General features: G+C 44.8%; 1 protein-coding gene across 7 annotated transcripts; it reads left to right on the forward strand.

Annotated features, from left to right (window-relative positions):
• The first annotated feature begins 956 nt into the window (after positions 1–956).
• On the forward strand, positions 957–25,126 carry LOC116226810 (uncharacterized). Of its 7 annotated transcripts, none has more exons than XM_090144190.1 (19): positions 958–1,403; positions 3,155–3,258; positions 3,883–3,997; positions 5,041–5,215; positions 5,761–5,872; positions 6,474–6,580; positions 7,442–7,568; positions 8,483–8,603; positions 8,882–8,967; positions 9,939–10,063; positions 11,241–11,300; positions 15,815–15,881; positions 16,775–16,869; positions 18,422–18,550; positions 19,950–20,064; positions 20,877–21,014; positions 21,671–21,837; positions 22,246–22,334; positions 24,931–25,126. In XM_090144190.1, the coding sequence occupies exons 1-19, from the start codon at positions 1,390–1,392 to the stop codon at positions 25,124–25,126; spliced, it is 2,142 nt and encodes a 713-aa protein (XP_090000316.1). In that variant the 5' UTR covers positions 958–1,389. The 7 variants fall into 7 exon arrangements, with proteins under 7 accessions (XP_090000344.1, XP_090000316.1, XP_090000320.1 ...); XM_090144194.1 differs by having other exon boundaries at positions 958–1,367; XM_090144199.1 differs by having other exon boundaries at positions 958–1,367; positions 3,173–3,258.
• Positions 25,127–25,208: the final 82 nt, after the last annotated feature.

Here is a 25,208-nt window from a genome sequence, read left to right on the forward strand (position 1 = left end):
AAAATCCTCAGCATCCATTGGTTGTATCTGAGGATGTGATGTGCCATTCCTTCAGTTAAACTCCCTGCAGACCTTGTAGCAGAAGACAGGGGTGGATTTTCTTTGTAACTTTGAACTCTCCCTGAATATGTTTATTCATGTAGAAAATAAAGTCATTCTTTATCACCAAGTTAAATAAAAGTTACAGAACACTTCTTTAGAAAGGGATGAGCATAAAATATGAATGCAGCTTTAAAATCTACACATGCATAATGTCAGTGCATTAGATCTCAAAGTGTCATGGCTTTTTATGATGCAACAAAAATTTTCTAGATTCAAAGTTCTTGTTTGAAACCACCCTACAACTGTTAGAATACGATGTCCTTGTAGTAGGAGACTGTACTGTGCTCAGTATTTCTCTGCATCATGAGGAGTTCCGCTAGCATGAGACCTACAGCACTGGAACAGGCTGCCCAGACAGGTTGTGGAGGCTGCGGAGTGACCTCATTGCAGCCTTTCAATACCTAAAGGGAGCCTACAGACAGGAGGGGAATCGACTCTTTGAAAGGGTAGATAACTGCAGGACAAGGGGAAATGGTTTTAAGTTGAGGGAGGGGAGATTTAGGTTGGATGTCAGGGGGAAATTCTTTGCAGAGAGAGTGGTGAGGTGCTGGAACAGGCTGCCCAGAGAGGTTGTGGATGCCCCATCCCTGGAGGTGTTCGAGGCCAGATTGGATGGGGCCCTGGGCAGCCTGGTCTAGCATTAAATGGGGAGGTTGATGGCCCTGCATGTGGCAGGGGGGTTGGAGATACATGATCCTTGAGATTCATGTTCCTTGAGGTCCCTTCCAACCCTGGCCATTCTGTGATTCTGTGATTCTATCGTAGGGTACCTGCTTTAACAGGGGGTTGGACTCAATGATCTCTTGTGGTCTCTTCTAACCTCTGCCATTCTGTGATTTTTCTCTGGGAGGCTGAGAGCTGCATTTGGCAAACCTGCAGGGGAAGCATGACTGCAGTTTCTCTACGTTTTATGAATATGTACAAAGGAATCCAATCTACAGAGACACTGTTTTAGTGATTCCTGAATTCATCGATTTAAAAAAAAAAAAAAAAAAAAACAGCAGCAAAAGAATCTGAATTATAGAGCGAGGGAAAAATGTGGCACCACGTGAACAAAAATAACCCCAGAAGCAATCCTGGCCATGCAGCTACATCGTCCCTTTGCTCCAGGCAGCACTGGCCACAGCACTGAGCTCAGCCGTGGTTAATAATAAATGGCTGTCAGCCCCACAGCTCCGGCCCCTCTGTCACGCCTTCTGCCAGGGCTGCCCAGGCACAGCTCCAGAGCCCATCCAGCCTCGCACACGCAGCGACAGCGCCCGGAGGTAAGAGGCACACCAGGCAGAAATGCACCAAGGCAGGTGCGTGGGGTGATGGTGAGGGGACGTGAGCAGCGTCGGTGTGGAGGAGGGAGGAAGGCCTCTTTGCGTGAGAGCTGTGCAAAACCTGTGCTGGGGGTGTGCACAGGTTTGTTGCGGGGCCTAAGGTCGGACAGGTCTCGCTGCTTAGCTTGCCAAGCTTCAAAACTTCCAGCTGGCTGGCCGCCTTTCCAGCCCACACCAGCTAATTACTCTCGGGTTGCAGGTGGGGACAGCTGGTTTGTATCCACAGCCCAGCACGGCTTGGGCACTCCTGACTGCTGCGCTTCAGAGTCTGGGGGTTTGTTAAAATTCAGAGCACTGCTAGAGCAGTCCAACTGATCCCCGGCGTAACCTTTGTTGGTCTATGAATAGATTCCAAAGCTGACTTTGCCCCAGAGAGCGAGGGGTGTGTACACACCCTCAATGAGAGCAGAGCATTTACATGAACTTCTCAGGCTGCTGGCTGTGAGCTTAGCACTGCATAAGCAGGGGCTGTGAGCATGAAGCAAAGCTTGTGCCATGTCTGTGCAACAATAGGATTTCATGAACTTTGTTTAGATTTTTGTCTTAAAAATGGATTTTGAATGTAGAAAAAAATACCCTGGTTTTGGTTGGGTGTGTATTGTGTGTCATGATGATGTATGGCTTGATGGTTTGGGAGATGTCCCACAGAATCAGCTCCTCTCTCCCTGTTACACAGCCCAAACTATATAGCTGAAGCCTTTAGATTCTGAAAAAAAACAAATCAAAACAAAACACATTTCCTGGGTGTTCTATGCTTCTATGGCTGTAATGCCACACACTGTGCAGAGATAAGAGCCATGTTCTGTTAAATGTAACACAAACAGAGTACTGCACTCTAATTAATTTCCTATCTAAATTAACAATAGGTTCAAAGGACTGAAGAAATAAATTCTTTCCTCACAGTTAAGGGGTGAGGAATAGGAAGGCTTGAGAGATAATGGCCAATTGCCCAGCAAAAATACTGTGTAGCAGCCTGGAGTTGAGCGAGACTGCCCTGGGGCCCAGAACAGACCAGCCTCTTAACATTTGCAACTCTCTCCTCCTCTTTCTCTGTCCTGAAATGAATTTAATTAAAGTGAATAGGAGTTGCTAAGAGACAGGAGGAGTTCTTGCGTTCTTGCTGGGGCTGAATTGTGCCTCTGCTTCCAACACTTCATGCTAAAAAAGATGATGTAACATGAGCATACATAAAGCACTGTTGGCTCTAGGAAGAGCTGCTCTTCCCTCTTTACAGTTACAATCTGGCTTCCCAGTCCTCAACGTCTTTATTTTAGAGAACTGCTTGTTTCCTCTGAGACACCAGCAAAAAATAGTTACATTTCTCTATAGTATTCCTACAGTTTTCTCCTTGTGATCTTTTGGGTTGGAGGTGACAGCAGCTGAGCCTGCAATTTGTCATGAACAAGTGGAAATCAAAACAGGAACTTCAGAAGTCTTTCTACTTTCTACTTGTTACTCCTCAGCACTATCCTTTCCTCAGCACTATCTTGATTTCAGCATCAACAACGGACTAGCTGAACTCTTTCAACTCTGTTTCTTCAGTTTAACATTTTGATTTGGCACCCCAGCTCATGCTTGAAACACAAGAATTTTCCAGGCAGTCTTCTGGGCAAGCCCAGGATTGTTCACTTTCCAAGATCAGGGTGAGGGATGGCAGATTTAACTTCACATGGTCACATCATTGCTAAATTACTACTTCCATTTTTACCCAACTTTTGTAATCTTAGGACCATCCTTCTGTACAGGATGATTGTGAAGATAACTTACAGGCTGGCAAGACATGTGTCCACTGAGGCACATAGGACCACGCAGGTGAGAAGATTTCTGCATGGTGAGTAGTGTATTCCAGAACAGTCCCTGGATGGAAAGCATCTTCCCCAGCTGAACACAGCAGGGACCTCGTTGACAATGTTTTGAGCAAAGCAAAGAGCTGCTTTTTTAGCTTTCAGGAAGGTATTTCAGGTCCTAAATGCACAGAGAATTTCCATTGTTTGATAATAACACTAAAAATAGGTGACATTTTGATGTATAATAGTCTTACTATATATTTACTCTTGGTGCTTGCATTCTTTTAAAATATATCATTATTCAGGCACGATTACAGTGCTCAGTTCATTCACAGAAATGTTAATTTAAAGTAATATTAAAGTAATATTATTGGAGCCAGTAGCAATGCAGCTGTAATAACGGTGGGAGAATAACATTCAGATCATAAGAGGAGCATTATTTGTATTCATTGCAGTAATTTGTTTTGTTTTTTTTTTTAAATAGTAAATAGTTCAATCACATAAAACACAGTTTTAGTCTTCATGAAGTTACTTGCAAACCCCTCAAAAAAAGAGCTGAAGAGAGGAATGAATGTATTGTGATTATGACAAATTGCCTTTTATGAAATAGCTCAGTAGTAACTGCAAATACCCCTGTCAATAACTGACTTCTTTATGTTTATCTCCAGGTGCTTATTTCAGGATTCAACCCTCCATACAGGAAGCCCTGGTGGAGGGGAGACCAGTTGTAGCCTTGGAGAGCACCATCATTACACATGGCATGGCCTATCCTCAGAATCTGAGGTTGTGGGTTTATGTTCCTTGTTCAACAAAGTTGTAAGAACAAAGTGAGGGGAAATGTCAGGTTACTAGGGATACCGAATTTGAGCTCTAGTGTAAAAAAGTTGTATTTGGACTTTCTAAATAGAGCAGAATCACAGGACACACATATTCATGCCTATTTATCTCCTTACCCAACAGCTTACATTTCTGGCCTCTTTTGAAATGTGGCAGCAGATAATACCATCATTTACTCTAAGACAGAGATACACGATTAATGACTGCACAATGAGAGACACTGAAAACTTCCCTGTAGTTTCTTTTGGTATACCTTTGGTGATACAAAAAGGATTGGAACACAACACTGAAATCTGCTCATTGGCACCACTCAGAGCAGCTGCTGTGAGAACTGATGGTCCCTCTCAGTGCCTTCTGTGCCCTATGCACAGTTTGAGTAGTTGAAGATTGCCTAACATATGTAAATATACCTGCTAAAAAAAGATAGAATATCCCACAAATGATCAAGTATAAAGCCTGCAAAGCTTAGAAAGGCCTAGTTTTTAACCTTAGAATATCTTCAACTTGCAGCTTTTCAACACTGTTGGTACCCTGTATCTAACTGCCTATACTGTGAAAAATATATCCTGGTCATTTGAGTAGAGTTGAATTATCTGGGGTTTCTGTGAAGATTTGTGATCTCAGAAATAACGAGGATTAGATACAGAAAGGTTCTAATTTGAGAAGATCCCTAGTATTTAGTAGTGTATTGTACAAATAGGTTTGCCTGTAAGCCAGACTATTTTACAGCTCCTGCCTCAGAAATGAAGCATAAAGCCTGTCCATTGCTGTCCTTAAAACAGGAGCTCTGAATAGTTCTGCACTGCTGCAAAATCAGGTGTAAAGTTTTGCCATTAGGAAGATACAGAAGCAGAACTGGACTTAGCTGAAATCCCAAGAACTGCACAAAACTGGAAACTGGGAATGCCAGCCATGAATCTCAGCAGGTTTCTTGTCTGATTGTTTGCCTCACTAATTTTGTGATTGTTGTCTCATCCATCTTCTTCTAGCATGGCCAGAGAGGTAGAAAAAATTGTAATGAGAAATGGAGCAGTGCCAGCCACTATTGGTATTTTAAGGGGTCGAATCCACGTGGGACTCACAGATGAGGAACTTCAGTTCTTGGCAAGCAGTAAAAATGTAGTTAAAGTGTCTCGGAGGGATCTTCCTTATGTCCTCAGCCAGGTATGATATGCAGACTTTCTACTGTGGTGTTTTCAGTACAGCAACAGGGTGGTCTCCAGCTTCAAGCCAGGTTGCTTTAAGCCTCACTGAGATACCACATGTATGCAGAGTCAAAATATATCTGAGTCAGGGAATAGCAGACCTGAAATAGGCTCCTGAAAATTCACTCAGGATTGGCTGGCTAAGTGAAGAATATTCATATTGGCATGATAAGGCATCATCATGTTACACATGAACTACGTGACAGCAAGTCACCCCAATGTATGCACATAGTGCTAATGATCACAATAGCTGCTCAAGAACCCTCCTGGTTGAAAAGCCCTGGAGAATGAAGGCTTTTGCTATTATCAGACCAAGAACAGCTTATGTAGCAGGGATGATGAATCCTCTGCCTTTTTGCAAAGAATGTTTGTGTCAGAATTTCACTTAACTGTGTCAACAGGCTGTTGTGACACTGCTGTTTGTCAGAACACAACCACAGCTGCCTGCATGTGGCATTCTCTGGGTCATACTGGGGGCTGCCTGTGACCTGCTTTCCCATATAGGGTTTGTCTGGTGGAACTACTGTATCCGGAACAATGATTGCAGCACACAAAGCAGGAATCCATGTGTTTGTGACAGGAGGCATTGGAGGTGTCCATCGAGGAGGAGAGAACAGTAAGAAAATTAATACATACTACATTCATCTGTGAGGAGGAGGTGGGTCTCACCACGTATGAGGTTTATGCCCTAGTCCATGTTGCTCTCTGGAAACCTTGATGTGGCACAGCTTTGGCAGTGCAGCTTGTGACCTTTAAGTACATACTTTTCTTTTAGCTATATATACTCATAGTACAGTGTAAACACACCACTCCACTGAGTGTTATCTCTTTCTGATGTAAATTCCAGACTGGGGGTTTCCAGAGGTCAGCAAAGCTTCTGTGGTGTTTCTCTGCCAGTTGTGTCAATATTGATATCAAAATCTTCTTATATTCCATTTTCTTGAACTTTGTCCTTTCTTTTTTCCAACTCAATTTTTGCATGCTATTTACTGACGTGAACTAACTGAGACAGTCACTGCAAGGCTGCACCTCTGCCCTTAATCAAGTGACTTCTTTGTTTTCAGTCTTTCTTACAACCTTAGCACCTAAAAGTATGCTTTAAAATTGTAATATTTGTATGTGGATCAGAATGTTTACAAAAGGAGGCAGATATGGCTTTTTAAGAGGGCAGATCACATCAGCACTATCACAAACAACAGCTGCTTGTCTCTTGACAGCTCTGGATGTGAGTGCTGACTTGACAGAGCTAGGACGAACTCCGGTTGCCGTTGTATCTGCAGGAGTCAAGTCTATCCTTGATATTGGCAGGACATTGGAGTATCTGGTAGGTATCATGAGCTGCTGAGCATGAAAGCAGGTGATTATGTATGTGGTGTACTGCATCCAGCAGTGCTAAGTGGGCCCAGTGATGCTGGGGCAGTTATTAAGCCTAAGATTCTGACAAATAATTATTTAGAGGATGTGAGGCCCATTTTTTCAGTTCTCTAGTCCTGGGGCTATTCAGGCACTGGGCTGCCCCCCAGCATCATCCTGTCTGTGCCCAACAGGCTGTTGCAGCAACTGCTCCAACTGAGCCAAAAGCAGCCCAAGCCATGGCCTCTTCTCCAGGCTCACATTCACTTTTTTCCATCTACTGGGAGAATGCTCCCACACTGATGGACCAGGCAAGCTAGATTCATCAGACACTAAAACAAAGCCATAATTAAATTAAGAAACAATATGATTTTTAGAGTCCATTTTTAAGGTTTGTTATATTGAAAACCACCAGGGTCAGTACTTCATGTGACAGCCAGAGTCAGTACTTTCCAATCCAAATAGAACTCATTTAAATTCCTGTCAGCTCATGGCATAACTTCAGGTCACAGCTTGTTACCTTGGACTCAGCATTGTGCTAGTGACAGCTGCCCTGCTTTTGATCAGCTCTGAGCAAAGGACGCATGTGTCTCGCATGTTTCAATATGCCAGATTCTGTCTGACTATTTACCATGTCTGGCTCTTTGCTTTGAAAAATGTTGCTGACAGAACAGAATAGAATGAGATGTATTAAACATGCAAAAATAATCAAATCCTGTGCTAATTCTGTGATTCTAAAGAAAGACGGTTTCTAGCTGGTTAGAAGGGAAAAGTCTTATCTCTCTGTGCGTCCCATTTCCCTCCACTGATTACCTCACCTCCATTACTACAGGAAACTCAGGGGGTCTGCGTGGCTGCCTTTGGAGAGTCAAGGATGTTCCCAGCCTTCTTCTCAAGCCAGAGTGGCTTCCAGGCACCGTATCATGTCCAGGACGAAGAAGAGGCAGCTAAACTTATCGGTGTGTTTCAGCAGGGAAAGGCTCATGTAAGCCCTGGAACAGAGGGTCAAAAAGTAGAGTCATTTTTTGATGTTTGGTTGGTTTATTTTGTTAAAAAGTCTTTGCCTCTTATTGTACAAACAGCCTCCAAAGAAATAGGAGAATATAAACTGCTTGCTAGCTGGACAAGACCCTGTCCTTGGGTGAGCTAAGAACAGGAGCTCCAGCACTGTGGATTCACATACTCCGCACCCCCTCTCCATCCTTTTCCTTCAGCATTCAGTTTGTCCAAAGAGAACCTCTATCACAGAATCACAGAATAGTCAGGGTTGTAAGGGACCTCAAGGATCATGAATCTCAAGGATCATGAATCTCCAACCCCCCTGCCACATGCAGGGCCACCAAGCTCCCCATTTAATACTAGACCAGGCTGTCCAGGGCCCCATCCAATCTGTCCTTGAACACCTCCAGGGATGGGGCATCCACAAACTCTCTGGGCAGCCTGTTCCAGTACCTCACCACTCTCTCTGTAAAGAACTTCCCCCTGCCTTCCAACCTAAATCTCCCCTCCCTCAACTTAAAACCATTTCCCCTTGTCCTGCAGTTATCTGCCCTTTCAAAGAGTCGATTCCCCTCCTGTTTATAAGCTTCCTTTAGGGCAGCTGCAATGAGGTCACCCCACAGCCTTCTTTCCTCCAGGCTGAACAAGCCCAGCTCCCTCAGTCTGTCTTCTCATAAGGGAGGTGCTCCAGCCCTCTAATCATCTTTGTGGCTCTCCCTGGACCCTTTCCAACAGCTCTCTGTCTTTCTTGTACTGGGAGCTCCAGACCTGGACACAATACTCCAGGTGGGGCCTCACAAGAGCAGACTAGAGGGGGACAATCACCTCCCTGTCCCTGCTGGCCTCCTCTAATCATCTGCCTGTCCTCTCCCAGCCAGCACTCTGGGTCTAGGCCTGAGCAGCGGTGTGCTGATAGCAGTGCCCTGTCCCCAGAAGCAAGCTGCCTCAGGCCAGCTTATTGAAGATGCCATCCAGCAAGCTCTCAGCGAAGCCAGGTGAGAAGTAACCTATGCCCTAACCTCTGTTCGCTCCATAGTTTTGGGGAAATAAGTGACTTCAGGGACACTGCTAGAGGCATTGTAGCACAGCTTAATCTTGGGTGTGGATGAGCCCATAACAAGGCTTTCACCAGGGTTTTATCTAACCTGAAGCTTGTTTACAGGACTTTTTATGCTATGTGGTTATGGTGATAAATTAATCTGCTTGCAACAGTGCTTCTATTCTGATGCCATTTCAGCCCAGTTTGTCTCAGTAATTTTCTTTACATTTGTAGGTCCAAAGGCATTACAGGCAAAGAACTGACCCCTTTTTTGTTACAGAAGATCAATGAATTAACCAACGGGAAATCACTGGACTCCAGTATCCTTTTACTAAATGGACTGAATAAAGGAGTAGTATACTTCCTATCTCCTCCAATGATGTTTGCTGGAAAATGCTGCCATTTTATTGACAGTTCAGCAAGGGGCAAACACTTCATTACCTACAAACAGATGAAAGCTCAGTAGCTGCATCCTGATTTTTCAGTAGCACCCTTACTGTCCTCCTCCACTTTTGCATTAAAAATTAGATGCCAGCATAAACAGCAGATAGTCAAAAAGATCCTTCACATGTGATCCCTGAGCTTGCCTGCTCTGTGATGGAATCTCAGGACACTCTTGCCCTCAGTGGGACTGTACACTGGGCTTCCCAGACATCTTGGGAAGAACTTGGAACAACTTGGAAGAAACACTCCTGTATAGCATGAATCCTCTTGCACAGGCAAGAGGAAGGCAGATCTACTGGCTAGGATACTGGTGTAGGGTCTGGTAAAGATAGATTCAACTCCAGGCTCTGCTACCAGTTCCTTGGGAGACCTCGTGGCTGGCAGACTGGTTTGAGGGTACTGGAGTTGTATGCTGCCACAAAATGGGGCTTTCAAAGCCTCTGATACTCTGCTCCCAGTGGAATTAATGAAAATTGGGCATGGAGAGACTTGGCAAAAATCTCAGTAGGCATCCAATACTAGAAAGGTGGCCAAGATCCTCAAAAGTTGTTACACTCTTAGATCCAGTTTAGGCATGAGGCCTGTGAGGCCTTTTCTTCTATTTTCTGTCTGTAAAATGGAGATGTTAGCTTTACTCTCCATGGACACAGAGGAAGGTGAATACTTAAAATTTCAGCATGCTCATACAGTACTGTAACCCAGCATATCTTTCCACTGGATTTTGGCTTCTGGGAATCAAATCTACCAAATCTCACAGCATGCATTTCCTGCTTTCTCCCTCTAGGCCATTCCTGCATAGGCTTCTGTTGGGCCAGTCATGCTCTTTTCCTCAAAAAATGCCATACAGACCTTGCTCTGATCCAAAACAATGCCAGAGTGGGCAGCTGCATTGCAGTGGCCCTGAGCAAACTACAGAAAGCCACGAGGAAGGGGAGCTTGCCTCGCAGAGGGGACACAACCCTGCCTCAGCCAGTGAGTCCCCTGCTGTCCTCCACCTAACACCTGTCTGCTGACAGCACTGAAGATAGTTTTTTATCTATTTCCAAAAGTATAATGTGACTCAGCCAGAGACCAGTCATTCTCCTTTATGCTGGCAGACATTCTCTCTTTAATTGTATTATTTGCAGCTAAATATTCTCTCCCATTCTATATACAGAGGATGAACTGTGACAATGGCCTAATCTCATTAAATCTTAGACCATCGTATCCACTAAAACTTTCATCACTTTTTCACCTTTTATTGTGACCTTATGTACAGCTTCAACTCTGTTTCTCTCAATGCCAGGGAATTTATGTGACTGCAGGAGTAGACTTGGAAGAGGGTGTTGGCAGAGGATATTTTGAGCTGCTGAGTCACACACATTTTATAAATATCTTCTTTCTTTGGCCTCCTTCTCATGACTGCCAGAATTACAAGATGTGCCGCTTATCCCAAATATGATCCATTATAACTCTAATACTCCATTCACGATCTTAGATTTCATGTGTGCTACATGATTTACAGCAAATCTATTTTAGGTAGACTTTAGAGAGCTGAAAAAAGTTTCTAAAACTCATTTGCAGTAGGATTTGTCAACATAAAAGAGTGCAGTGACTCCAGAGGCAGTAACCTATGTCCCCAAAGAATCTGGGAACTTTCCGTTTGTGGAGCTGTGCTGCTTTTTCTGGCTTTGTGGGACAGTAAGACAGTGATCTATGAAGTTGCATTGGTTAGGGTAATTTCTTCTGGGAGCTTGCAAGATATGACTGTGTTTTTCTGCCCATTTTTATCCATTTCCTCCCTATCCATTCTTCCTCTCACTCCTGTTAAACAGCACTGCTTCAATCTTTCTGAGGGTTAGTATGTCAAAAATCGTTATACTCTGTGACCACTCAATAAAACTGCCAGCACCTCTGTATGTACTCCATAATGTCCTGCCTGCCATACTGGGGCTGCATATCAGCAGGTATAATTCAGAAAACAACGCTGAGGAAAGATTTCCATTCTTTCAGACTGGAAGTGCACAGACCTGTGTCTAGCCAGCCAAAAAAAGCACAGGCCTTCACTCTGTAAATTAGAAGGCTTTTCAAGACGGTGGAATAAAATGAAAACTGGAACTTTTCCCTTAAATCCTTCCAACCACTTTCTACCTCTTTCTTCCTTTTAAAGGTGGTGATTGGAGGTATCAACGTTGACTTTATAGCCAAGGCGCAGAGCTCTGTCATCCTGGTATAGTATCTATAGTAGCTTGCTTATCACTGCTGCCATTTCCAGCTAGTTTTACAGAATTGTGAAGCCAAAGAAGGGCGGTGGGGGTATGATGACAGTGCATGTTATCTTTGTGTCTGTATGAGCATACAAGCACACACACAGGAAGTGTAGTGCTGTGTATTTGGTGTGTTGTCTAGGTGGACACACACATGTTGATCTGCTCTGTTCATGTGCTGAGAGTCACTGCCTCTCAAGGAGCAGAGCAACATATCATCCTTACAACTCCACATATCACTGGCCTCAACTGGTACCTCGATGCAATTCTTCGATACCAAAAACCCAAAGAGCTGTTTTAGTAGAAGTACTGCCCAAGACAGTCACGAAATACATATGCAAAGAGCTAGAAGCAATGGATGAAAGCTCTTACTGTGCTAACCTATATGTAATTCAAGATTAGATCCTATACTGAGGAAATCCCCAGATAAGAGCCAGTTCTGGCTGCTTCAGGCTGTCTTAACAGCCTGAACAGGAGCCAGACTACATGCAAAGTACCCAGAGTGGTAAGAAGCCTTTGAGGAAAATAGCAGTCACAGCTAAATGAGAGCCATCTTCCTCAATCATAAGAAATTTAATATGTAAAACAAACAAAAAAAAAGGATTGCTTTTAATAAATAGGCATTTTAAGCTTTACGAGACCTTATGTGTTTCAGCATGGTTTGACCAAGAAGCTAAAGACTTGCAGGCTTCCTCCTTGCAAACAGCAGTCATTATATGATCTTCAATTGGGGCCACCTGTAAAGACCTCTCAGTCAGATAAAAGAAGACCAGCTGGTGAAGCTATTGCTAAGGAAGTTGGAAATTAAATGATATGGAAGCAAAGATGAAACTGTCATAATGGTTAAGGGTGACATGTGCTGTAGCATCAGCTGTGCAGGCTTTCAAAACCAGAAGTCCAGCAGTTTCAGCTGTGATCAAACTGAGAACACACATACCCTGCACTAAGCTATTAAAGCAAGGTGCAATCAAAGGTAGGCAAACCACCTGTTTCCATAGCAGCAGTGAGTGCAGACCGCTGGGCCATGCCTGGTGTGATGAGGGGCTGAGGGCAGTCACAAACTCCATAGGGAGCAGCTGGTAAGGGAAAAGGAAGATTTTTAATGTTGTATAGTAGCAAGCCCTGGAGCTGAAGGCCCATCACAGCAACTAATCAAATGCCAAGCTGCAGGAGGATTTGGGAACTGACAGCCTCTATGGTTAGGCACAGAAGAGAAAGCAGGCTCAATGCTATTGCTCTGCTTTGGCTTTTAAGGATTTTTCTAAATTGCTTAGCACCCAGCAGGTCCCACCCTTATGCATGCTGTGTTTGTTGTAGAGGCTTGCAACACATGATGTCCCGTTTAGCAAGAAAACAGCAGTATTCTGTACTGGTTTTAACTTGCACATGGCTTTCAAGGCTACCCAGAAGTGAAGTGCCTTTTAAGTAACTATTTGCATGTAAGTAACCAGCAGAGAAAGATGCACACTGTCTAGGTTTGGGAAGGGTGCTGGACAATTAACTATGGTTATAATGGTTTTAGAATATCCAGAAGAATTATAGAATGGCTTGGGCTGGAAGGGACCTCAAAGATCATCTAGTTCCAACCCACTGCATCAGGCTGCCCAGGGCCTCATGCAGCCTGGCCTTCAACACCTCTAGGGATGGGGCATCCACATCTTCAGGAAGAGCAGAGTCTTATCTTTACATTAGGAATTCAAGCTTCTTAGAATGCAGAAAGAGGGTCCTAGAAACTCTTTCAATTCCTTGAAGCCTTGCCAGAAAGCATCGGCTCAGTCATGTTTCAAACCATCTCAGCAAGCCCGTTTTCATCTTTCTTTCCCCTGAATGCAACAGAGAATAGATACTCAAATACTGCTACAGATTGAGCTCAGTACAGCTGAGCTGGCAAGGTGTGATCACAGTCAGTCATCTCTTTGCCTTTACAAGCAAGCTGCTACTTCATCTCTCATCGCACCCACTCTAAAGTAATTTAGCAGCTTCATTTCTTTTAGATTTTGTGGGGTTGTACAACAGCAGGTAGCACCCACGGCTGTATGCCTGCGTGGCAGGCTGGTACATCCGCTGTTAGGGTGAAACTGGGCTTAAAAAACCTGAAGCTGTGCCACTGGGATGCGGGGGCAAACTGAAAGAGAAGAGCAGCATGCCAGGCAAAGAAAGGAGTCGTGTATTTTCAACGTTCCTGATGGCATCAGCTTTGAAAAATAGATGATGGTTCTGCATTAAGTAGGGTTTGTGCTCATTACCAGTGACAGTTAGTATCCTCTTTTAATATTGAAATAGAGGACCGTGTTCAAAGCTATATTGTTTGACTTGCCTAAACAAGCATCCTTGCTTTTTGATTTGAAATATATATATGTATTTTCACTTGGCTTCTTCTATTATGCATAGTAAGTTGCAGAGCTAAAATAGACAGGCTCAGCGCTTTGGAAATCTGCAACACTCAGTAGGAGACAGTCACAGATGGAAACAGCCTTAGTCCTGGCAGTGCCAGTGGCAATTCAAGGGGAGCATAAGCAAATGTAACAGAGAGGCATTTGGGTTAATGAGGAGTGACAAGTAGTGGAAAGGTGGACAGAGGCGATAGGTTGCTTACATGGCATTCTACTCAGGTTGTCCAAACAGTTCAGGGCTTGGAGAACTGCCAGGCAGAAGAGCAGAGGGGTGGAGAATTAGCACGGTGTCTTACAGACTGCACAACTGGGGAAAGCCAAGGGAAACAAAAGGAGCCTGGAGGTAAAACAAACAAACAAACAAAACAAAACAAAACACTTAGAAGGGAGAACAGCCTCTTACAGTTACAGGACTGGATGAAGACAGTATTGTGTACTAAGGACATAGTATTGTCTGTAATTTCAAGGCACATGCCAGGGAAGAAGGGTCACTGGAGAGCTTTGATGCAAGTTCAAAGAATGTCCAAGAACAGTGAGAGGAGGGAGGAAGACTATCTTGTACCCTGAGATGGCAATGCATCTGCTTGGTTAGAAAGGATAGAATGTTTATAAGCAAGAAAAATGAGCATATACACAGGTAATCTTGTGTGCCTGGGCTGACACAGGGCAGAGAGAGTCTGGACCTGGAGCAGCACTGCGTGGGTATGCACATGCTTCAGTACTTGCCACCCAAACACTTGTTGGGAAAATTTTTGTTCCAGCAGGCTTGCTTCATTATCTTTATCCCAAAAAGAGAGAGAGGAGTTGTTAGCTTTCTTTATTTGACCAAAGGGAGAATCCACTGGGGCATGCACCTATGGGGTCTCTCAAATTACCAGGGGAAACTTTTATCTCTGTACCCAATGCTAGTGAGCTGTTCCCCTTTTCCCCACTGTCTTGGGGTTCATATTCGTCTCAGTTCACCTATTGCACGCTCATCTCCCCAGTAGGTTCCCCCCACCTTTGTTTATATATACTTTCTAACCTGGATTCAGAATTTGTTGTTTTGTCCAACTAGAACTATCTTTGACTCCTCTAAAGTCTATCACTCTGTTCTGTTCAGCACACAAGATTTACAGGCAGGTGCTAAGCTAGCATCTCCTGCCATATACCTGCAAGATAAGTTTGTTTAACTTGTTTTCTTCTTCTCAGATCTTATATTGCAAGGACATCTTATTCTTTCCTCTTTCATGTCACAGCCTACTCTTGAAAAGCTCTGGATTATCCATAAGATTATTAGGAATGCCAGTAGCAAGCTGTCTTCAGAAATGGAAAATATGTTTCAGGATTTTATGAATCAAGAGCTTTAGAGCAATTTGATAGTCAGTGATGAGGCCCAGAGAGATTTGGACATTTACTGAGACATTTATGGACTCTTCTGGCAGGAGAGCTGGAGGAGGGATGAGGAACTGTCTGTGCTCTGGCAGTTTGGCCATTTGTGACAGATGGATAAAGGCAAGAGAAAGGAGAAGCTGATAACCACAAAAGTGGAGAAAGGTTTTTGGAGAGAGAGATGTGTGGGAAGAGAACGATAAGTTAAAATAAATAAAGTACTGCAGAGGCAATACTGGCGAAGGCAACAAAACCTGTTTTATCTTCAAAGTGAAAAAAATAAAACCAAGCAAACAAACAAACAATTGCTTGTAGGTGGGAGCTAGGTGGCCTGGAAAACAGTTCCAGAGCCCATCGGGTCTGGGTCAGTAGCTCCAGAGTCCCAGTGCTGATGTGAGCAAGTAAATTCAGAAGGTTGTTCTTCAACAAAAACACTCTTCGGTGTTGTTCAAAGAGGTTGTAGTCAATAAAATCAAGATAGTTATGCATGGAGAGACCAAAATGATCTCGCCTTCTAGGCAACAGGCCTTTTATCACCAGAGCTGATGTGTTTAGATAGGCTGTGGGAGTTTGCAGTGCTTGCAAACCTAGATGGTCTCTATTTGCTGCCGTATGTTTCAGCAATATTGATTTCACTTCAGATGTTAATGGAGGCATGGCATCTATACCAACTAGCTCTTCCAACTTTGCTTATAAATAATTTATTCCTCCAGGGTGGCGGGCAGACAAACACTGGAAGAGTAAGACGAACTTTTGGCGGCGTTGGAAGAAACTTGGCAGGTGCCTATTGCTTGGGTTTGCCTGTGGGTGCCTGCCAGCTGTGATTTGTCCTTTGGTACTCCTTCAACAGCAGGAGCTCTTGAGCACTGTTCAGATCTGGGACACATTAGGCAATACATCAGGGGACAGACTGCCTGGAAAAGGCAAGGGATGATCCAAAAACTGAGAAGGAAAGGAGCCAGGCAGAGGGCTGGAAAATAAAGAACCACAAATATGAAGTTAACTAGTCTGTAGCACTGTGGCCCCAAATTGAGATTAAATAAGCACCGCTGTTCTGCAATGACTGCTGAACAGCCTGGTCCTCAGTGTTGAATTAATGCCAGGTTGTGGTTGCAATAGGAGTATGTCTCAAGGAAGGATTTGAAATGAATATACCTATTCAAAGGTGACTGACTGTGCACCAAGGACGAGAGGAACTGGAGCACAGAAGTTACTGTAGGAGAGAAAGGGCTACAGTCAGTAGCAACAGCAAAGGACCATAGCATGCCTGGTGCTATAGCACACGCAGGAGCAGGCCAGTGTGAAATTAAGAGTGCTGAAATTAGCAGGGGGAACATAACATGAAGATCTTAGGATTACTCTGGCTTTTTGACCTTTACCAAGTCTTCCTAAGACAAATCTGCTATCACTTCAGATCACAGATGGGGAAAGCTTGAGGGAAAAATTGCAACCCATTCACTGAGGAATTAATTGTGGTAACCTGAAGGGAGAAGAGGAAGGGTTTCCCATGAACCCATTAGTAAGACAGCATTGCAGGACAGCCACACAGCAAGGCCACACACAGAAGTGATGTCAGCAGGCCTGAATGCTTGTGATGGGTACAGGAAATGTTGCCAAGGAAGTGCATAAGTTTCCTCTGACAGACCTGTGAATGTCTTTTCATTTGCTTTTAGACTGCTTAAGCCGTCTTGGGCTGACCCCTCTCCTTCTGTCAGCTGTGGGGAAGGATGAACATTCAGAGTCCATCCTGCAGTACTGTCACCACATGGTACGTTTCACAGTAATGGCTTTTCAGAAGCATGGAGGTGATGGCATTACATAAAGGAAAAAGTATTTGTAACCCTGGCAAACATAAAAGCCACCTTCCATCGCATCTCATCACTAAGAGGGAGAATAATCAATGCTGCTTAGATACACATCATTAAAAGCCAAGGAGCTACCCCCAGAACGCAGACTAGATGTACACAGAGCTTTAAGTCTGAACCACGTGGTCTTAATTCAGCTCCAGGGAGCAGTGTTTGAAGGAAAAAGAGAAGTAAATAAGGAGGAACTGTAAAAACAAGTAGGAAGCCCTCAGCACAGCCAGAAATATGCAAAGCCTGATCCTTGGAATAAACAAAGCAATGCCAAAACCAGCCTGATTTGGGCTATAAGACAGAGAAAGCCTAGAACTGGGAGCCAAGGCTAGGTACCTCCCAGGTTCAGAGGAACAGAATCTTACTGCATACACACACAACTGTACACCAGAGGAATGCTCGACTTCAGCAGCAGCTTGTCCTCTGACACCAGGAAGCCAGGAGCAACCCCAGTCCAGAGCATCAAGCACTCCTCTGGAGAAATAGCAGAGCTTAGGGCAAACCAGAGCTATGGGTGGAGACCCCAGCTGAGGCTGGTAAGGGCCATTAAGGCCTATTGTTGCCTTCAGGGCCCTGCTATACAGACAGAAAGAGCACCTGAGGCCTTAGTACTGGTAATTTGAGCAGCTCAATGAAAATAGCAATAAGAACAAGAACTCTCTTTTGGTATATAGAGGCTTTATAGCTGCAGATTTATAATCCTTCCTCTATCTGAGCACAGTACAGTGAACAGCCTCTCAAGAGAAGGTGGAGTGGGACTATTTGCCAAGAAATCCTGGTCTGCAAGAAGCCTTACCAGCAGTGTTGGTGATGACCTTGCCCTTAAAACCTCAATATTTCCTGTGAACTAAGTGGGGAGAAGCACTTCATCCTGGAATGTATATTCCAAGCAATGCCATGGGTTCTCATAGCAGATCATTCAGAAGGCCCATAGAGGAAGGACACCTCACAGCTATACCTTTGACTGTTGTAAAAATGGTTGTAAGGCTACCATCAAAATCAGCCTCCCTGCTGTGCAATCAGTGAGATGGCTGCTGTAAGCACTAGCTGGACCATGCACCAAGATGTGCCCAGTATGCCATCAGATTTGTCACACAAGCTGTAGGAATGGATAGCTAGGGCAAGCAGTGCTCTGCAGGATGCTCTGCCATCACAGCAGAGTGACACAATGTATTGAACTGCATGGCAGAGGCCTGTCATGCTCATTTACTAAACAATTTCTTAAATCTTTGCTGTGGCTCCTGTTGCATTACAATATTAATAATTAGCCATCTGCCTGCACTGCCTAGACCAAGATACCTCTGGAATGTTGCTTGTCTGAAGTGAGAAGGGAGGATGAAGGGAGAACAGCAAGCTGGGCTACTGCTACAAATTGGGTGGGTGCAGAGAAAGAATACTGAAGTTGAGCCAAGTGTAACAGAGAGGAGGAACACGCTCCTTTTATAACTGTTCTCGCTGTTTTAGGACATGAGTGCCATCCTGCAGCTAGAGGGAAAGAGCACAGCTACTTACAGTGCTATGATCACCAGTGCTGGGGAGCTGAGCATCGGCTTGGGAGATATGGACATCCACCAGCAGATAACAGAGCAATACGTATGCATGCCAGCTGATTTGCAGCCTTCTGCTTATGAGAAGCAGTGTGGAGGTGTGACAAAAAACAGCTAGTAAAGTTGTACCAGGAGGGAGTGGGTGTGCAGAGGGAACATGGGAATTCCTGAAGTTAACCCCAGATATTGGCCACTGAGATTGCAGTGTGGCAAGCTACCAGAGGTGCTTACCCAGATGGAACATCTTCATGTTTCTGTTCCATAACAAGTCACCATTGCTATCATCCCATGAGATGTAGGCAGAATCCCCTGCACTGATGAATTTCAATTAACCTACCATTTTGGCATCTTAAGGCCAGCAGTAAATCCAGCCCACCTGCAGAAATTATATTTCCCCCTTTTAAGAAAAAAAACAAAAGCAGACAGAACACTGCCTAAAGTAAGTTTTCCTGTTCCGTTCCTACCCTACCATCTCTGTTGTTTCTCCATGCTGAGTTGTACAAACAGGCACTGTTCCTCAGCATGTCCAACCCTTGGAAACATCAGGGCTAATGGAAGCAGTAATTGCAGATTGATTTGGTGAAACCCCCATCACTGCACCCTCCTCCCTACTCGTTCTGCTGTCAACAGAACAAATCCTGTACTTCATGACTAGCAGTGACATGAAAGTTAAGTGCAGTTTACTTATTGGTGGGCTCTTAGTGAGGGAAAAATATGGTCATTGCTCCCACTTCCATCCCCACCCTGCCTCTCCCAAGCCCTGGCACAGAAAACCATTACATGACAGATTAGTTCTCCTGAGCTTTACGAACCAGTTGTGGCCAGTGGAAATTCTGATCCAATCTTCTGCTGCAAAGTGCATTTTGGCAGGCCTTCTTTCATCCAGGATTAGCAGAAACACAGAAGGGAGGCTGCAAGAGTGCCTGGCGTTTAGGCAGTGGTTGTGAAGCCTCAAAGAGGCAAGAGAATGAGCTGCAGCTCCTCACTCCATCCTCAACCTGCTGTCTAGAAAAGTACTGTAGCCACTAGATATACAACTGGACAAGGCACGAGCAGACCAAGGGAAATTTAATATGACAAAAAAAGAGCCAATCTGTGTGCCTTCACAAGAGAATGACTTAACTCATGTTCCTCCACCTAAAAAGGGAGCTACAGGCCAAAAGCCCTCAATCCCCCTGGGGCTGTTAGCTCTGGGGTTGTTGTTCAGAAGGGGCTCTGCCTGTCAAGTTCACCTTTTAATGATGGGAAGCGGAGAACAAGAAGGGGAAGAGATGAGATAAATGGAGACATCCAACTTCCTTAGGGAATCGCTTTTTTATGTTCATTCCTGTTTTTAAGAGCTGCAATACAAGTGAAAACCCTGCATTCTGAGTATGACTAGGAATCATTTTGTCTCTCTGCAATGACTCGGCCTGTCTCTGCTCTGCGTCTTGGATTTTGACTAGGTGTCCCAGTTCAAGGAGAACCTGTGCCGGGCCCCACTGGTTTGCATTGATGGAAACGTGCCTCTTTCCACTATCCAATACATCTGCCAACTCGCTAGAGATCATCAGCTAGCAGGTAAGGAAAACCCACCCAGCCCTGGCCCCATGGCTCCTATGGGTGCATGCACCAGGGTGCTCCATGTGCTCTGAGCACTCTCCACTCCTTGCTGGAGTTATCCAGCTCTTGCCTGACATGCTGTGTTACCCAGCGCTCCTTTCCATACACTGCTACTCTATTTGAAATGGATGAAACACTTGTGCTTTCTCTGAGTTTGTCTCATTCTGCGGCTAAGTCACATCTGCTGTAACGTAGGAGCTAGAGCCCTTTGGCACTGCCAGAAAGCAAAAAAAAACCTGTTCTCTTTGCCTTTAATCTCAAGGCAAGCACAGATGTACGTTCTTCTGCCACTCTGAGCAGTGATGGAGTTTGCTTCTCAGAACAAGTGCTGAAGCATCATTTGGGAGGATTTCTCTTCCACTTCCCATAAAATACAGTGCTCCTTCCTGACATGCTGAGGACCCTTCACAAGGCTTCCCAAACCTCTGCAGTTTCACCTTCAATTTTAAGAGCAAATCCTGAAGAAGAAGGAGATGATGTTCTTAATATGTGGCAGAGGCTCCCAAAGCAGACAAAGGGAGTAACAGACCCTTTATATTATATCATTCCAGAGCCAGAAACAACTTTGTCATTGCTGAGCAGCAAAGAGGAAAACTGGGGAACCCTGGACACTGGCGTGGAGGAAATCATAGTTAGGTTTCAGATACACTACAGAAACAGCCCCAGCTGTACAGATCACATTAAGCCTTCTGCACTCCGTCCTGCTCAGATACAGAAAAAAAAACCACTGATTAATCAGTTAATTAACCAATTGCAATCTTCCTTTAAAGTGTGCTACGAGCCGACAGATGAGAACAAGGCCTCTAAGCCATTCCTCTCAGACAGCTGGAAAGCACTCACGTACATTTCCCCCAACCTGCAAGAGCTAAAAGCAATAAACCGGACTCTTGGGAACCCTCTGCCAGCAGGTATTGAACACTCAGAAGAGTCAGTTGTGCTGACTTTGCTTATTTCACATAACCTAGATTAGGAGAGAGCATTTTCCTCCCATTTCAATCACACTGGGTTATAACACTGTGGGAATTCACAAGCAGTTTTGGCGTCCGCCTTTCAGCCATCTCTGTGTGGGTCATTTGGCCCAGGCCAGACCGATGATGGATCAAAGAGCACAGCAGGCCTAGCGTGGCTCCTTGTGCAAACCAAGAGGTCCCGTTTTCCTCACTTTGTCACCGAAATAAGAGCAATCTCTAGTTTATAAATATCTCAGTGACACAAGATGTTCTGAGGGCACCTGCCCCACATTAACATTCTTTGGGGAAATGAAATACCATGCTGTATCCAAGCGGGATCCCAAAAGCATTAAAACATGGAAGTCATGCTTCAGGATGGTGTTTTTGATCTCCGTAGATATGTGTAGTTCCAGGGAAGCATAGGATTGACAGTATGGAAATCTAACGCTGGAAAATTTTCCCATGAATGAAAGGAAAAAATATCACCTTTTCAGTAGTGCTCATAAATAGGAGCATCGTGTGGGCTGCTCCTATTTACAGGCTGCCAGCCCACAGAAGGACCCACTGAGATCCTTCAAAGTTACACCCTAGCTTTTCCTCCTCTCTGTCTGAAGAGGCACCATCCAGGCTGGAGGACATTATCAAGATGGCAGCAGCCTTGGCCCGCCCTTTGCTGTCCCACCTGTGCTGTGTGGTCGTGACCCTTGGTGCTCATGGTGTCCTACTGTGTGGCAGGAGCCTGGAAGGGGGTATCTCTCTTCGTCCAGCACCTCACGAGCAGGTAAGGGCATGGAAAACTGACTCAGGGCTCTCAGCAGCTTTTGTCTGGGACTGCAGAGCATGATTGCTGTTTCTGGTGGTGAAGCGGTGATGCTGGGAAACATGGCATCACTGCTGGCAAGTGTTCGTGTTTGTGGGTGGAATGCACAGATCTGAGGATTAGCGAAGAAAACTGAGTTGTCTGTCCTGGCTCCTGGCAGCAGTGCTTTCCCTGAATATTCATGACTGCAAGCTTCATTTTCAGGAACTTAAATCACTGATCTCCTTTGAAGTGTGAAAAAAAAAAAGATTATTAAGATTATTGGCTTATTTTTGTCCCCCTTCCTTGGCATCTATGCATGCTTGGATGACACCAGCCCCACCAGGCCACATCAGTAGTGCTCACTGACCTCCTTCTCTCCCCATACAGACCGCTGCTGCCAGCCTCTGTGCCACCCACTACCCTGCCATCCCTGTCAGCAGGGAGGAGATAGTCAACGTCTCAGGAGCTGGTGACAGGTACACTGCTAACATCTCTGTATTCCCCAGCAACATGTGGAACCATCCTAACATGATTTCTTTTAAATTGTACTACAGAGATAAACTATGTTGTGCTGCTTGAGGAGCAGGCACAAGAACAGGACTGGTTACTGAGATTCCTTGCGATGCTCACTAGAAATGTCTCACTGAGTATCTTGAAGCCAGCTTTGCTCTTATTGGCTTTGCTTTTGTTTAAGATCCAAGCCCTCCACAGCCATCTAGTATTTCCGGATTACTCTGGGCTGAGCTGCTGAAAGCTGAGTAAACCACTGTACATCAAAGCACCCTTACCAGCTAACTGACTTACCTCCAGTGGAAGTGGGACTGATGTTCAGGAGCTGGAGTTGCCCTATGAAAGCACTCCATCAGGCTCTGCACTTGCCTCTGGCAATAGCTTGTGCTTCAGAAGAGTCTGCTGTGCAATTCGCCTGCCTGTTCACACTGCTGCACATAGGGATAGGAAATGACACACACTATTCCTAGCTTCAGTGATCACTTCTCCGTTTGTCAGGGAAGTACTTCATTATGCTCCTTGTTAACTTGTCAAACTCTATGTAGCAGTCAGGTTTCTGGTGGATTTCTATTTATTTATTTATTTATTTATTTTCTTCATGTGCTGCAATAATTGATTCTCTCCTTTCATTGCCTTGGGCTAGACCAAAAGGCCATATCTGAGAGATATTTCCTTTCAGTTTTCTTCTCTTACCAACCAGTAACAACATAGCAGCACCTCTCCTTTTTTCTGATTTAGATGAGCAGAATAAAAAGTCATTTTTGTGAAAACTCAGTATTTTAGCCAGGATCAATCAGTATCTTCCTGCCAAGCTAATTCATCCACTTAACACCAGAATCCTTCTTTACTCCTCATATCCCAAACTGCCTCTAAGGTGAATTGGCTGCATTCAGCACAGCACAACGAAGGAGGCTGCCATGTTGTGCAATGCTGTAGATCCGAACACAGCAGTGGGAGAAGTTCACAGGGTCTCTGAATATTGGGAAATGAATCCCATATTGATTTCTTCTCCAGAAATCCCATTCCTCAGAGTCTCCTGGTTCATGCAGGAGTTTTCAGTGCACTCTTGTTTGTCCAGGAGTGTCCTTCTGGCATCCCTTGGCAGCTTCTCCAAACTCCTGTTGCATCGAACAGTGCCAGAATAGGCCAGAAGTGCTCTCTCTTTGGCATATAAGCAGATGAAACGGCCTGGGCTGCTGCTTCCTCCAAGGGATACATGCAGCAGGCTACAATTCAGGGCTGGACTCACAGCTCAGCCTTGAGAGCATTAGTCCTTCCAAAGCACTGTCTCAGGGATGCTGATCCAGAAGGCTCCAGCCCTGCTCCAATCCCAAGGCTCTCCTGCCCTTGGAGATGCTGCTCTGCAGCTGTTTGCTGCCTGCACCCAGCTGCCCTGGCAACACAACACTGCCTGCCTGCACACGGCATCGCTAGGGGATGCACCCCCAAATGTTTACTCTCAGTCTCTGGAGCTGTTGAGAGATTGAATGGTTTTGGAAACCACAATCTTCTGTGCCTTTGTTAAGAAGAAGAAAAAAGAAAAGAAAAAAGAATGATATTGAGGTAATTAGCGAGAGTGCAGAAAAGCAGTCATTTTCCCTTTCACATAGATTAGCTCATTAATCCTCCCTGCTGCCATGTTTTTTTCTGCCCTTGCTTCCTCCTCTCAAATGTCATTATCTTCTCCCTTCATCTTCCCTTCTCCTTTGTCCTTCCCCAGTTTCCTAGCATCACTCTGAGTTTAGCTACAGACAAATGCTGGCTGTTCCCAGCTGAGCTCCAGCAGCACCCTGCATGTCCCCATGCCTCAGCAGAGCTGTATTCTGCAAGACAGGCAGGTGATAGCATCACTTCTGATGCCTCCTTGCTGCCTGTGGGTTCAAGTACCTGTTGTTCAGGCACTTGCAGCATTCTTACTGGCTAATCTCAAATGGACAACCACAGATGAAGCTGGCAGAAGTCTGAATCCAAAATCTCATTTCAGCTTTGGATTTTTTTTTTTTCCCATCCCCTCTCATGTTACATAGGGAAATTTACCTCTCTGCCCATCTACACCTTCCCAATGGGGGTAAGAAGGGAATGTAATGAGGTTTCACCAAGGAGCAGAGAAGTGACAAAATAATTAAAGAGGAAGGGAAAAATATGTTCTTCCCTCTGTAGACCTCTTTCCTCTCTCCAGCCTGTCTTGGAGAACTGTGGGGAAAAGAAAATGTGGTGGAAATGGGGTGTGACTTCAACTTTTCAGATGAGAAGCAAATAAAATGCAAATCAATGGCACTATTTGTTCCTCCAAATTTTAAAATAAATATAATAAACGCCCACAAATTTCTTATTTTCACCTCATTCCTCCTATAAGACATACTCTGCTTCTGTAAGCATTGATCTGGATTCACAGAATCATTAAGGTCGGAAAAGACCACAAAAATCATTGAGTCCAACCATCAACCCACTCCCACCATTCCCACTAACCACGTCCCTCAGATGAGTTGTATTCCAGCCAGCCATGTTCCTGAGGCCAAAGCTGTTCCCAGGGCTCAGAATTGCTGTTCTTTCTCTCCACAGTTTAATGGCAGGAATCGCTGCAGGGATGCTTGCCAACCACGACACAGACACCTGTGTTCGGATGGGCCTGCTGGCTGCACGCTTGTCTCTCTGTTCCTATGAGCCCATTTCCCCAGAAATCAGCACGTCCACCATCAGCCAGGAACAAGTCCAGAGCAGGCCCTGGCCAGAAGTGAAGGTATGGAAGCTGGACTAGATTGACATCGCTTTCTCATCCATTATCTCCTCATGCACCCAGCAGTACTGGAATTAGGCCATGTTTTCAGTTTCAAGCTCAA

This window comes from Phasianus colchicus, chromosome 1 (assembly GCF_987193195.1).
Source record: "Phasianus colchicus chromosome 1, bPhaCol1.hap1.1, whole genome shotgun sequence".
In the NCBI taxonomy this organism is placed as follows: domain Eukaryota; kingdom Metazoa; phylum Chordata; class Aves; order Galliformes; family Phasianidae; genus Phasianus; species Phasianus colchicus.